Source organism: Eubalaena glacialis, chromosome 2 (assembly GCF_028564815.1).
Source record: "Eubalaena glacialis isolate mEubGla1 chromosome 2, mEubGla1.1.hap2.+ XY, whole genome shotgun sequence".
Lineage (NCBI taxonomy): Eukaryota > Metazoa > Chordata > Mammalia > Artiodactyla > Balaenidae > Eubalaena > Eubalaena glacialis.
In genome coordinates, this window is record NC_083717.1 from 146113916 (window position 1) to 146127109 (window position 13194).

At 43.8% G+C, this 13194-nt stretch overlaps 1 protein-coding gene across 1 annotated transcript in view; it reads right to left on the minus strand.

Moving 5' to 3' along the window:
- Positions 1-13194, minus strand: part of PYGL (glycogen phosphorylase L) — a 53588-nt gene that overhangs the window by 14637 nt on the left and 25757 nt on the right. Inside the window, exons 8-20 of the mRNA XM_061180839.1 lie at positions 11630-11773; positions 11031-11123; positions 10193-10339; positions 9692-9855; positions 8728-8842; positions 8084-8185; positions 7802-7949; positions 7641-7699; positions 7396-7537; positions 5266-5473; positions 3812-3946; positions 3324-3390; positions 211-383 (exon numbers count right to left, since the gene is read on the minus strand). Coding sequence (XP_061036822.1) covers positions 211-383; positions 3324-3390; positions 3812-3946; positions 5266-5473; positions 7396-7537; positions 7641-7699; positions 7802-7949; positions 8084-8185; positions 8728-8842; positions 9692-9855; positions 10193-10339; positions 11031-11123; positions 11630-11773 — 1697 coding nt within the window. The remainder of the gene's footprint in view (positions 1-210; positions 384-3323; positions 3391-3811; positions 3947-5265; positions 5474-7395; positions 7538-7640; positions 7700-7801; positions 7950-8083; positions 8186-8727; positions 8843-9691; positions 9856-10192; positions 10340-11030; positions 11124-11629; positions 11774-13194) is intronic.

Genomic DNA, 13194 nt, shown 5'->3' on the forward strand with positions numbered 1-13194 from the left:
GCTATAAAATAGTAAGATTTGGTACTCATGTAGCCTTTGGAAATTAACACTTTATTTTTAGCCCTAATATAGTCATACACCTTCCCTCCCAATTCCCAGAGATACTTAACTAGATTATTATTTAATGAAACAAAACAAAATCAAAGAATGTTGTGAAAATGTTGAAGTCCAGTAAGAAGCTATTTTTTCTCAGGACATTTTATAACTTACTTTCCATTGGCTTTGTTCACCCCACTGCTGGGTTCACTGGACAGGGAAATCTTTAGGTCAGAAGGCTCCATGTTCCAGATGTCCCGGGCATACTCCTTAATTGTTCGGTCACTGGAGAATTTCCCTGAGGCGGCTATGTTTCTGAGTACCGTGATGTTCCAGGCCTTTGGATTCTGTAAACAAGAATTACATTTCTTTAATTGAATTAAATTAAATTAACATGCATCTAAGGCTCAGGGCCTGAGTGCCCATCAAGCTGTATGACAAACATCAGGCCAAGCACATCCAAGTACAATTTATGGGGAAAGTGACAGGAGTAAATTGTAATGAATCATAAATACATTTGTTTCACAGTTGGGAGCTGGACAGGGCAGACTGCTTTTCTCCTACTTTAGATTATATTTCTCTAAAATGAAAAAGTATTTTTCACTCTTACAGAAACCCTAATTGATAATTTGTGCCATAGTTAACAATGTTTTGGCATGTAAGCCTTATTTCCCACGCTTCATTTTGGATGAAGATACCTCATCTCCCTTTAAACTACAGGGGAAAGGAAGGGACTAACATTCATTGTCTGCTAGATGCCACGTAAGAAATTTACCCCGTGGCTCACAGCCAAAGCTCGAAAAACACTACTCTAGAACATTAGCTATCATGCAGGCAAACAATCCCATGGGAGACTTTATTCACCGACTTCTCTTTTCCTGTTTTTTCAGAAGGTAGATACTCCAGTAGGTTTACACTGAATCCCAAATACTCCACTGGGGTTTGAAAACAGGACCAATTAAGGTTTTATCCTAAATAAAAAATATACATCTATATATCTAAATAAAATATATCTCTCTCATAATTTTACGTAAAAAGTATAAGAAGCTATTTATTTTTTATTTTTTTATTAACATCTTTATTGGAGTATAATTGCTTTACAGTGTTGTGTTAGTTTCTGCTGTGTAACAAAGTGAATCAGCTATATGCATACGTATATCCCCATATCCCCTCCCTCTTGGTGGGTCTCCCTCCCACCCTCCCTGTCCCACCCCTCTAGGTGGGTCGCAAAGCACCGAGCTGATCTCCCTGTGCTATGCAGCTGAGAAGCTACTTATTTTATAGCCTCGTGATTTTGTAAAGAACTCTAAGAAGGAGTTCTATGGAAATGACCAGAATATTATTTGAAAACAACAGCAATGAATTATAAGCATTTAAAAGAAAAACTAAAACACAGTCTGAAATTAGTTTATTCAGACTTTGGAAACTTACTAAAATAGGAAGAGAATAAAAGCTTCCTGTCTTCACGTTCTTTATTTAAAGGGATAATGACTAGACTTTCCAACCACGTGGGCCATGTTTTCTACGCTTCAACAATACGATTATTGTTAAGAGTAAAAGCTGCAGTTTGCACTAATGAACAAGGAAGATGGAACAGAATGCTGGCCTTCTAGGTGGGCATCCTTTGGATCAGGGCCATCATTTTAACAGAAGGGACCATTGTGCAAAACCAGCATTCACATTTGTGCGTGCTCTCACTCATATTTTCCTTTCCTGCTCTGTTTCACTTCTGTTTCTTTTCCTATACAGCTTTTCTACATAACGAGCATGGGTTGAGATCAAGAGGAAGGAGATAGAGGTGGCCATTTTCTTTCCTCTGTCTTTGAGTTCTTGGAGGCTGTATGTGGCTGCTCTCTCCAGTGTTCAGGGAGCAGGAAGTGAGCCACTCTGCTTAAATCTAGTACTGCCTCTCCTTGGGAAGTATATAAAACTCTGGTTTATAGACACTTTTGGGGGGCTGGATATGCTGTAAAGCAGCACAGGCTTTGAGTGATCCTGTTTTAAAACTCCAATGGGATATCTGGGATGACTGTAGGAACTACCTTGTCACCTGGCTTTGGGAAAGGAATAGGAAGAAATGTTAGTGCAGTATGTTTCTGTCGGAAGTAGTTACTGATGTGTCCAGAGGGCAGGAGGTGGAGAGTTTATGCGTTCCCACTGGTCTGCTCTATAATGGCTTTCTAGTTGGAGAGCCAAAATGGAGACTGTGTGGGCAAGGACGGCTACCTCAAGAAGCCCAAGCTGGAGTGTTAGCACAGGGCCAGCCTCCTCCTGTATCTGTTCTTCTGTGGTTTCTGCAGTTCCCTAAAAGTCTTTCCTATCAGAGATGATCGCCTTTCCATATATTTACTAAACGTACCTAGAGGGCTGGGCTCTTTGGTAAAGATGTATGACTTTGCACATGAAGGGTTACTCACGTGGCTCTAGCCCTTTTCGTTTCTTTTTCTCTCTCTCTTTCCTTCCTTTTCTTTTCTTTTCTTTCTTTCCTTCCTCCTTCCCTCCCTCTCTCTCTCTTTCTTTCTTTCTTTGTCTTTCTTGTTTCATTCCTTTTTCTTTTTCTTTTTTTTAAATTCAAATGTGAAACCTCCCCTCTTTCTATACATTTATATTCTATTCATATAGCCCCACTCCATGGGTAATCCAGGAGAGGTACTTACTTTACAATTTTCAAATACTAGGGGGGTCAGTCCTTTCCCGATAAACGAAGGTTCAGCCTTAGAATCAATTTAGCAGATTTTTCAAAGGCTGATGGTGATCCCACCCACTACTGGGTCAGAATCTCTTAGAGGGCGGCGGGCATCTGTACTTTGAAGAAACTGCTTGGTGATTCTGATGCACTTCTGGTTAAGGGCCCCGGCACTAAATAGGCTCCTTGAGGGGCCTTGGCTTTGTCCATGCTGGGGCCTCAGTGCCCAGCATGGTGCCTGCCATGGAGGAGGCCCCAGTGCCTCTCTGTTGAATAAATGAGTGGGTAAAGTGCGTATTCGCTTTATACTCTTAGTCTCTAGGATATGCCTGCTACATGGTGGGTGCTCAATAAATATTGAATTATTTGTGACTTTTTACTTGGATATTAAAAAACCTACAACTGCAACTGAAATGTCAAATGCCAACCTTTGCCTGAATTCGGGAACAGTCAAGTTTTGATCTGAAAAACCTAAAGAGTTGCCTCACTTCCCATTTTTGATTGGTTGGTGGGGCCCTGTTATTTAGATTTAATAAAAAGAAACCAAAATTTTAATGAACTGTAAACTGGTTTCCTTTGTAAGTCTCGGCCATGTACTCACCATGTACAGCTGACTGACTTTTTCTTGACACTTGACATAGGCTTCATAGTCTGCAAAAACTTTAAACCTTTTTTTGTGATTAGAAGGAAAAAACAAAAAGCTTCATTAATAGATGTGTGCTAAGATTCCATTTAAAATTCTCTTTTGCTTAATGTCAGGCATGGCTGGCTTACCAATCTGACATTTCTATTCACAAGGGTTTCAACCAGCCCTCAACCTTTCTTCCCACACGTAAGAATGTTATCACATGGATGCATTTGAAAGTTGGGTACACCCATGGAAGGAGAAAAAGAATACCAAATTTGTGGGTCTTATTCTTAAGTCTTCTCCTTGCATTGTTAGTGGAGAATATCTAATTTTTCTTTCCAAGTCTAGGTTAGCTTATCAGATCACAGATCTATGCTAATCTACGTGTGTTGTAGTTAGTTTAAGATATTCTCATCCCCTTTCCACGGCCCAAACAGCACCATCTTCTTGTGGGAACTCACCTGTCATGATAAAATAGCATGTTGACTAAGTCTTTGAAGAGGTCAGGCTGCTTGGGAGAAAAGAAGCCCTTGTCAATTTGATCAATGGCCAGCTTTAGCTCTGGAAGTGCCTCGTAATATTCTTTTGCCTTATACCTGTAGGGTCGGGGCGGGGGATAAGAAAAGGTTCTGTTAATGTTTGTTAACGACACACTGGATGCTACATTAGCTGTGAAAAATGCATTCAGAAATACTGGCATTTATAAAGTCATTATAGAGTTCAACAGGGGTATAAATAATATTTAACTAGATCCTGAAATTTTTTTTCCCAACTAAATTTGATTAGTTCCTTGTAACCAAAGACACTAAGGACAGTAGATAATAAAAATCCTAGTCACAGAGCAATAGTCTTATCTGGTAAAATACAGTAAGATTCATTTCAAAGCAGGCTTTATGGCTCTAAACAAGCGTCGTACAGTTGCTTTTTTTTTTTTTAAAGATTTATTTATTATTTATTTCTTTCTTTAATTTATTTTTGGCTGCGTCGGCTCTTAGTTGCGGCACGCAGGATCTTCATTGAGGCATGCGGGATCTTTCGTTGTGACGCGTGGGCTTCTCTCTAGTGTGGCGGCGGGTTTTCTCTTCTCTAGCTGTGGTGTGCAGGCTCCAGGGTGCGTGGGCTCTATAGTTGTGGCGCACGGGTTCCAGAGCTCGTGGGCTCTGTAGTTTGTAGCACAGGGGCTCAGCAGTTGTGGCACGCAGGCTTAGTTGCCCCGCGGCATGTGGGATCTTAGTCCCCTGACCAGGGATCGAACCCACGTCCCCTGCATTGTAAGGTGGATTCTTTACCACTGGACCACCAGGGAAGTCCCCGACAGTTGCTTTTTGGTCCCACACATTCCCAAATTTGTTGTTACTGAACAAAAATTTACTTCCAAGGGTTGGGAAGTATATTTGACACCCTCCAGATTTTGTGACTGCTGTGGTTCCTTTGAGCAGCATCTTTCTTTACTTCTTATTTGAATCCAGGTTAATAAACCTATCCAGATATTAAGTGGAACAAGTATTCTGGGTGCTTCTATACAACCAGGCCTATCATCTACCACATTTTAGTCCATCTCTTTGAGATCTTAAAGGAACACTAGATGGTTTAAATAATAGGCAAAAACTTCAACTACACACTGGTTCAGTTTTTTGATCAAAGTGAAAATCACAGATGTGGAGAAGTGAATAGCTCATGAGGCCAGCTGTGCCATGGCTGATAACAAATAGTAACGAGCCCATGTACCTGTGCCCAAGCTCCTTTCACTTTCACTTGCTGCGTGTAACAAGACTAATCTGTGGTCAAGAGGGTCCCCTGACTCATAGGAGATGTTCTGCTGTCACTCTCATGTGACCTGCCTCAATGGGACACCTGGGTGGGCAGGTACCCTCCTGGGGGGATACCTGCTCCACAAGCAGGAGTGCTCTCTCACCCTTTCTTGTCCAAAGCAGCCACGTCCTCTACTCTCATGCCAAAGATGAACAGGTTCTCTTCCCCGGCTTCCTCGGCCATTTCCACGTTGGCCCCATCCATGGTCCCGATAGTCAGGGCCCCATTCAGCATGAACTTCATATTGCCTGTCCCCGAGGCTTCGGTGCCTGCGGTAGAAATCTGCTCCGACAGATCTGTGGCTGGAATGACTGCAAGCAAGGCATCAGTGATAGAATTAGTGATTCTGTCTCTCTGGATCTGCTTGTATGGTATCTAAGCATTCACCTAGCTGGCCTGTTTTAATCATTAAAATAGTACATGTACATCAAGATAAACATTCAAATGGTGTAGGATGGATCTCACTCTTCCCCTTGACTCTGGCAACCACTTTTGCCCATTTCTGATGTGCTTCTTGGTGGTTATGGCCACAATGCTAAATAACTCTATGCTTACACGACTCTTCCTTGGTCTATAAACTTTAAAGAGTATCTATTGACTCTGCTATAAAAGTCGACACTACTGTGAAATAAAATTCATATTTTATGGCAAGACAAGAAAAATTTAAACATGAAAAATTTTCTCTGCTCTCTGGCCTCCTCTCTCCCCTCTCCTGTGCATTGTGTATCTGCATTATGCATGGACCAAACCTCCCCATCGGCAGAAATATCTACTCAGCCATAAAGAGCAATGTTCTCCTAGCACCAACAAGACAACTCCTTAAAAGATAACATTCCAAAAAAAAAAAAAAAAAAAAAAAAGATAACATTCCTTCTTGATCTTGTAAGGGGTCACAATGACCCACCACTTTGTACTTGAAGATCTGGATTGTGTAAACTGTCAATAATACGGCATTTAATGTAGAGCCCTCTGTCTCAAAAAACTTATATAACTGCTTTGACTTCTAATGGGTGGAACAGTTCTTGGAACTTTCTGATCTGCTGTTCCTGGGTTATAATCCTCAATTTGGCTCAAATAAAATTTTCCATTTCTTTCTTGGATGGGCTGATTAATTTTTTATCAACCTTACATTTCTCTTCTCCCCCTTCCTCCGTTCAGTTTTTGTTATGGTTTTATTTTTATTTCTTCTATTTTATAACTTTATAAAATATATCTAAACTTCTCTTTCTTGATCCTTAAAATTCAGAATCTTTCCTGACCCCTCTTTTGCAATCTGAGGAAACTGGATTGTGCCATTCCTTCCACTCCTTACCACCTTCCTTCCACTTTCACTGCAGGGAAATAAGCCACAGGCAACTGAGGTGTGCCCAGGGCAGACCTTTCAGTCTGATTCACACAGAAGTTCCTGCTGCCTGCAGCATCCCCCCCCCCGTGCCTCCACTACAAAGCACAGGACCAGTTCTCTGCTTTACTTTGAGAGCTTATTTGTGGATTAGATGTATCTTCATTTGCACCCATAAAAATCTGGCTCTTTTTTCTTTATGCAGACAGTTCTTAAATTGTAACATCAGAGGACCCAAAAACACCTCAAAAAGAGAAGGGTCCCTTTTCAATTTGGGAAAAGGGCGAACCCACAGTTGGCATTTGCACGTGGGTGGTGCTTTGTGATGCAACTAAGAAAAGAAAGGGATGTTGGCTTCTTGCCAGTCTGGCTGTCCCCACATGGGAACTCCACGCCTGCTCTGAGTGCCTATCTGAGGCACATCTAAGCCTAGGGCTTTGGCAGCCTGACATCTGCCCTCATTCCCTGCTGCCGCATGAACAAATGACAGCCCTTCTTTCCATGGAGTGACCAGAGGAATATCCGGGGATTGGGGCACTGGTGTTCTATTGCAAAACTGGGGCTGGGAACTGAAGATCTTTTTTTCTTTTGTAGAGCACGGTCTGTACTTTACCAAAACCTCAGGGCCACCTGCTCCAACACCCAGCTCTGAGCAGCTGAGAAGAAAATGTGCTTGCAGATGTAACCTCTGATGTGGAGTCTGGGGACAGTCATCTCAGTGTCAGTTGGGTCCCCTTAAACATTCTTAGCTTAGGGTCTTATTCTGCCTAAGAGTGACACCTTCTTTCCTAAGTCACTGGCTCCCGAGGTCAGCTGCTCCTTTTTTCTATAACGTGTAATCCATCCCTAGCATGTGCCCTGGCCCCGCATGGTTTGTGAGGACAGCACTACCTTTTTCAGCAAGAGACACTCTGTAGTTCTCCAGGAAGATGAGTTTCAACTTGCTTCCAACCATGGGGTCATTGTTCACCACCTCTGCCACTGAAGTGATCAGCTTTATGATCAATTTGGCCATGTGATATCCCGGGGCAGCCTTGGGGAAGGATGTGGACACATGACAGAATGCAGGCATGATGAAGTGGAGAAACGGCAAGAGACAAGAGCCCCCAAGTCCCCAGAGAAGAGAAGCAACTTACTTTGCCACCGATTATAACTGTTCTGGGCACGAATAGCTTCTTCGGGTCTTTCTTAATGCCTGCAAAAGATGGAGAAGGGGATGGAATGGAGGACGGTGGATGGCCGGGGTGGTGAGAGCTCCACCTCTGGGGGCTGGTCGGGGGCTGCAGAGCTGACTCACGGTTGTACATGGTGACCACATGCAGGCAGTTCAGGAGCTGCCGCTTGTACTCATGGATCCTCTTCACCTGCACATCAAACATGGAGGATGGGTTGATCTTCACTTTGTACTCCATCTCCAGGAACTGAGAAAACTTCATCTTGTTCTCCTGTTGAGACAGTGCATGGGGCCAGAGCCCTTTGGACTCAGAAGCATTGGGTGGGTGGTCTGTTTTTAAACAGTGGGGCATAAACCCTCCAAGCAAGTGCCGCCGGGAAAAGCATCCACACCGGGAAGCCTCACCTGCTTCACGTTGGAAATCTCCCGGAGGAAGATGTCGTCGCCCAGGAAGCCGTTCAGCTTTGTCAGCTGGCTCAAGTCCTTCACGTAGTCCTCCCCGATTTTCTTTCAGTTTAAAGGAAGAGGTGACTTTAATCAGGGAAGGCAGTCAAGCCCACATGAGCAGTTTCTGTCAGTCTGTGGCAAGGGCTCACATTCCCCTAACACTCACACCCCACAGCACCCAGAATGGCTTCATTCACAGGAGATGCTAAAAATGCCGTGTGGGAAGAACACTTGCTATACCTTCAGTGGTATTAAGTGTTAAAAACAGGAAATCTACCTAAAAAGGGTGACACATAACCCAGGTTCTACTAGTTACTATTAGAGGACAAACAAAGGTCAGGGGTACCATCTGTGTGTCACATGAGTACTGTTCACCAGGGCCAGCTACATAATGCGTGGGGTCTCTTTTTCTGAAATTAAGAATTTCAAGCTGGCTACAGCGGAGAATGAAACCAGTGCGGAGCCCTGTGGGGTTGCACACGGGCCGCTGGCTTGGGGATGACGCAGGCCCTGCTGCAGGCTGGATTCGCAAGTTATAAGCGCACTCTCTGCCTCTTGAATCCTAGTCAGAAACCCCCTTTCCCTCAGCACTTCCCGGTTACCTCTGCTATTAACTCTGCCAGGCCCGGGTTGCAGAGTAACAGCCAGCGCCTTGGAGTGATCCCATTGGTTTTATTCTGAAACTTGTCTGGTTCTAGCTCACTGAAGTCCTTGAATCTGGAGATGGAAGAGACACATCACTGAACTTGGCTGGAACGGCAGGTTCCTGCATGCTGCATGAAGTTCAGAGTTAGATCTCAGAAGCAGAGTGTAGGCTTAGAAAGATTAAATAAAAGTGGAGAGAGGAGGGGCTGACAGCAGCTATGGGTATCATTCTAAATAGAAATCCATTTGCAATTCAAAATAATTACAAGAAAAAATCCAATCTAATCATCTCCATATGATTTCCTGGCACTGACATATATATCAGACTTTTTTTTTTTTTTAAACATAAGGTACTTGATCTTATACTGCTCTCATTAAAGGCATACTCTTTTTTTTTAAATTAATTAATTAATTTAATTTATTTTTGGCTGTGTTGGGTCTTCGTTTCTGTGCGAGGGCTTTCTCTAGTTGCGGCAAGCGGGGGCCACTCTTCATCGCGGTGCGCAAGCCTCTCACTATTGCGGCCTCTCCTGTTGCGGAGCACAGGCTCCAGATGCGCAGGCTCAGTAGTTGTGGCTCACGGGCCTAGTCGCTCTGCGGCATGTGGGATCTTCCCAGACCAGGGCTCGAACCCGTGTCCCCTGCATTGGCAGGCAGATTCTCAACCACTGTGCCACCAGGGAAGCCCCTATATCAGACTTCTGAGCAGAATAGTTTTTTTTTCTTGTAAGTCTAGAATTAGGATGGTTCAGAGAGGAAGGCCTTTTCTTTTCCTTTTAGAGAAGGGTTCTTTGTAAAGAAGACATTACTTTTAAATATTTAACGGGGCCTTTCCTCATCTCCAACCGCAACCCTGCCTTCACTAGCACGGTTCTATTCCTAAGCAATGTGAGACCCACTACGACAGGGATGGAGGCTCACACTTGGTTCTTCAGGATGTCTGAGTGGATTTTAGCCACGCCGTTCACAGCATGGGAGCCCACAATGCAGAGATGGGCCATGTTGATCCTTTTGCCTCCTTCCTCTTCTATCAGAGACATCCTTCTCAGGCGGTCGACATCTTTAGGAAACAAGGCGGCAATTTTCTAGGCAAAGGAAGAGAAAGGCCTTACTGGTCACTCAGGTTTCCAGCAACCCTGGGATAACGTCATTCACTTCCCAACCAAAACCTTTGATGGAGCAGAGGTAAAACTTCACTCCCACGGAGAGGAGTGAAGATGCCTAGGGAGATGCCATCCCTCCAGGTTAGTATTTTCAAAAGGATGTCATTAACAGAGCCCCACCCAGACTTGAACGCTTGTGATGTATCAATGACTGAAAGATGTTTGGGCCTCAGGTTTGGTAGGAGGGAAGACTGCAGCCACCCTTAACATCTCTAGACCTCCTCCTCAAAAGGGTTATGAATCTGTCAAAGTGACTTACATCTAAATGCTTTTGATTCATCTCGTAAATGATTTGCAAATGTCGAGGAAGCAGCTTCTCCACCAGCTCTACGGGCCAGCGCTCCAGGGCTTCCGGGAGCACCGTGTGGTTGGTGTAGGCAAAGGTCTTCTGGGTGATGTCCCACGCCTGGGGGGAGAGGGGGCTCAGTGCTTGTCTCTGCAGGGAAGGCGGCTTGCAGGTGTGCCCCATCCTGCAGGCCAAACACTTCCTCAACTCCTGACCGTCAGCAACAGGACAATTCTATCTGCATGTATTACAGTTAGACACAATTCCGCTAGGTTCCTGAATGTTCCAGGTAATGGGAACATGTTTTTTTTTTTTGTGGGGGTGGAGGAAAAGAAAGCAGTAAATTGTCTGATAAAATTTAGGACAGCATGCTGATAAATCATCTCTAGTATCCTAACTTGTCTTTCATTTATTAAATAAACAAAACTTGAGGAATAAAACTTCAGTAATGTTCTGAGAAAGTACAAAGTGTGTTTCAAATCGATGGGGACACCTTCAGTTAGCTGTATTGTGAGGCTAGAGAGTTTAATTTAGAATCCTTTTAGACACAAAAATGGCAAACACAATGTAAGCCTTAATACAGCTACTGAGCTGTGTCCCATGAGTAATGTGTTTATTTATTTCTTAGTCTTACTCCCTGTAAAGCAGTAAGAACTGAGACATGTCAGCACCAGGGCAAAGTTTACCTTTAACTGTTGGAAGTTAGCAACAGTAACTTATTTTGAAAAACTGTAAAAGGCGCTTTTGGCAGAATCTCTTAACCACAGATATTCTGGTCAATCAAAGGAAAAAGAAGCCAAACTATCCAGACCTTGGACCAGGGCAGTTTTTCAATATCCACAAAAATCCTCATCAGCTCAGGGATGGCGAGTGCAGGGTGAGTGTCATTCAGCTGGATGGCAACCTGCAAGGGGAAAAGAGAGCGATGTGAAGGTAACCGATGGCCCAGGTCCTTGTCCTCATCCATGCCTCATACGTGCACCAAACAAAACGTCTGCCCTCTATGGAAGGCTCTAAGTATACTGTAGCTACTCGATTTTTTTTTTTAATTGAAGTATAGTTGATTTAAAATATTGTGTTAGTTTCAGGTGTACAGCATAGTGATTCAGTTATATATAAATATTTTCAGGTTGTTTTCCATTATAGGTAAGTAAATTTCCTGTGCTACGCAGTAAATCCTTGTTGCTTATCTATTTTATGTATAGCAGTGTGTATCTGTTAATCCCATACTCCTAGTTTGCCTCCCTCCACCCCCTTTGGTAACCGCAAGCTTGTTTTCTATGTCTGTGAGTCTGTTTCTGTTTGGTATATAGACACTCAGATTTTTTTAGCACGGAGACAGAGGAGTAAATCTGATGGAAGTTCTGATACCCTCAGTTGTTCCCGCCTGCGTTCAGGCTGAATACTTGCCTGATCTGGGAAGGCGTCAAACGCAGTTCCGGCACTACCGCTGGACCCAAGCTTAGAGGCTTTGAAACGTCGGATGACATCTTGCAAGGTAGCAGCCACCACAAAGTACTCCTGCTTCAGTCTCAGCTCCTTCCCTTCAAAAAACTTCAAGCCAGAGAGATTGAGTGAGAGGGCTCACATTGCTAGGAGTGGCCAGAACGTGGGTGGCGTCCCCTACCAGGGGACTTTAAGGCTAAAGCCCATGGGATGTCTGGTGGAAGCTGGCAGGTTGAATGCCAAGCATCAGCCTCCTGAAACTCCACTAAAATGACAGTAAAGGGATTGAAAAAAGGCATACTGATAAAGGATGAAGGGAATGGAGAGAAGACAACAGCAGCAACTTTTCAGAAGCTGAAAAACAGATGGATAAATGGTAATTGAACCAGAAGACCCAGGAAAGCTGCATCCTGACCTGGTAGTGGAGAAAAGCCAAAGGAACAACCCAGTGTATACACTGAAGCTTCCCAAAAGGCCCAGGAATTGTCAGCATTGGGTGCCTTCAGAAGTAGGGGTGAAGAGGGGGTAAAAGGTTAGTGGAGAGCCTAAGAAGCAGTTGGCCTCAGACCTCCTCTCCAATTCCCTCAACTAGACAATCTCCTTTGCCAACTCAGGCAGAAGCTGGAGGTCTGTTCTCTGGAGACAGTATAACAGGGGTCTCTGGACTGGAGGGCAGCAGGTGAAGTCAGAGGCAGGGGTACCATCCCATACTAAAAATGGGGGAAGAGGCTCAGTGAAAGTTTATGTACTGAATGCTGATGCTTTCAGTCTTCATCTCCCAACTGAATTTGAGAACACAGGCAGCCAACGTTAATTCCACCAGGAAAGAAGCTGCAAGCGTCTTCTCTAGGGAATTCGACCAGCCCAGGAGGGAGGACCTAAAGGCATGGACATGAGGAGCTCCACCAGGAAGTGGCCCCAGCAGGTCACAGGAGAGGGAAGCCAAATAGATAAATCCCAAACAAGTGTACAGAGCTCCCCAAAACTTGCTGGTACCTTTCTCTTAAGTTTCAGTGGGCAGCTAAGGATCATTAGACATCTAAGAAGAACTTCGAAAAGATGTTAAAATAATAAAAGCCAACTTAGAGGTAACAGAGATTAGAGAAAAGAATGATTATAAGAATACTATCAGTATCCTCAGGTAGATTAGACATTGTATTCAAGAAATAAGATGCTTCAAGAAAATATCTAGAGCAAGAAAAGATTACTTGGAAATTAAAACATGACAGCCAAAGTGAAAAACCCAATAGAAAGATTGGAAGAGAGAGTTGTGATTGCCCAAAATGAGAGCAAGAAGACAAAGAGATGATAAATAAAAGAAAAAAGGTAAGAAAACTAAAGAACCAGTTGAGGATGTTTAACAATTCCAGACCATTTATCAGAGAGCTGTAGTCCTGTGTCCCCAGACTAAAAGGGTACGCAGGCGTGATAAGTGAAAGCAGACTTACACCAAAGCACACCCCCCAAACCTTTTAGTACACTCAGAGAGAGGGGGTTTGGAGAGGGACAGAGGGAGGGGAAGAGGGAGA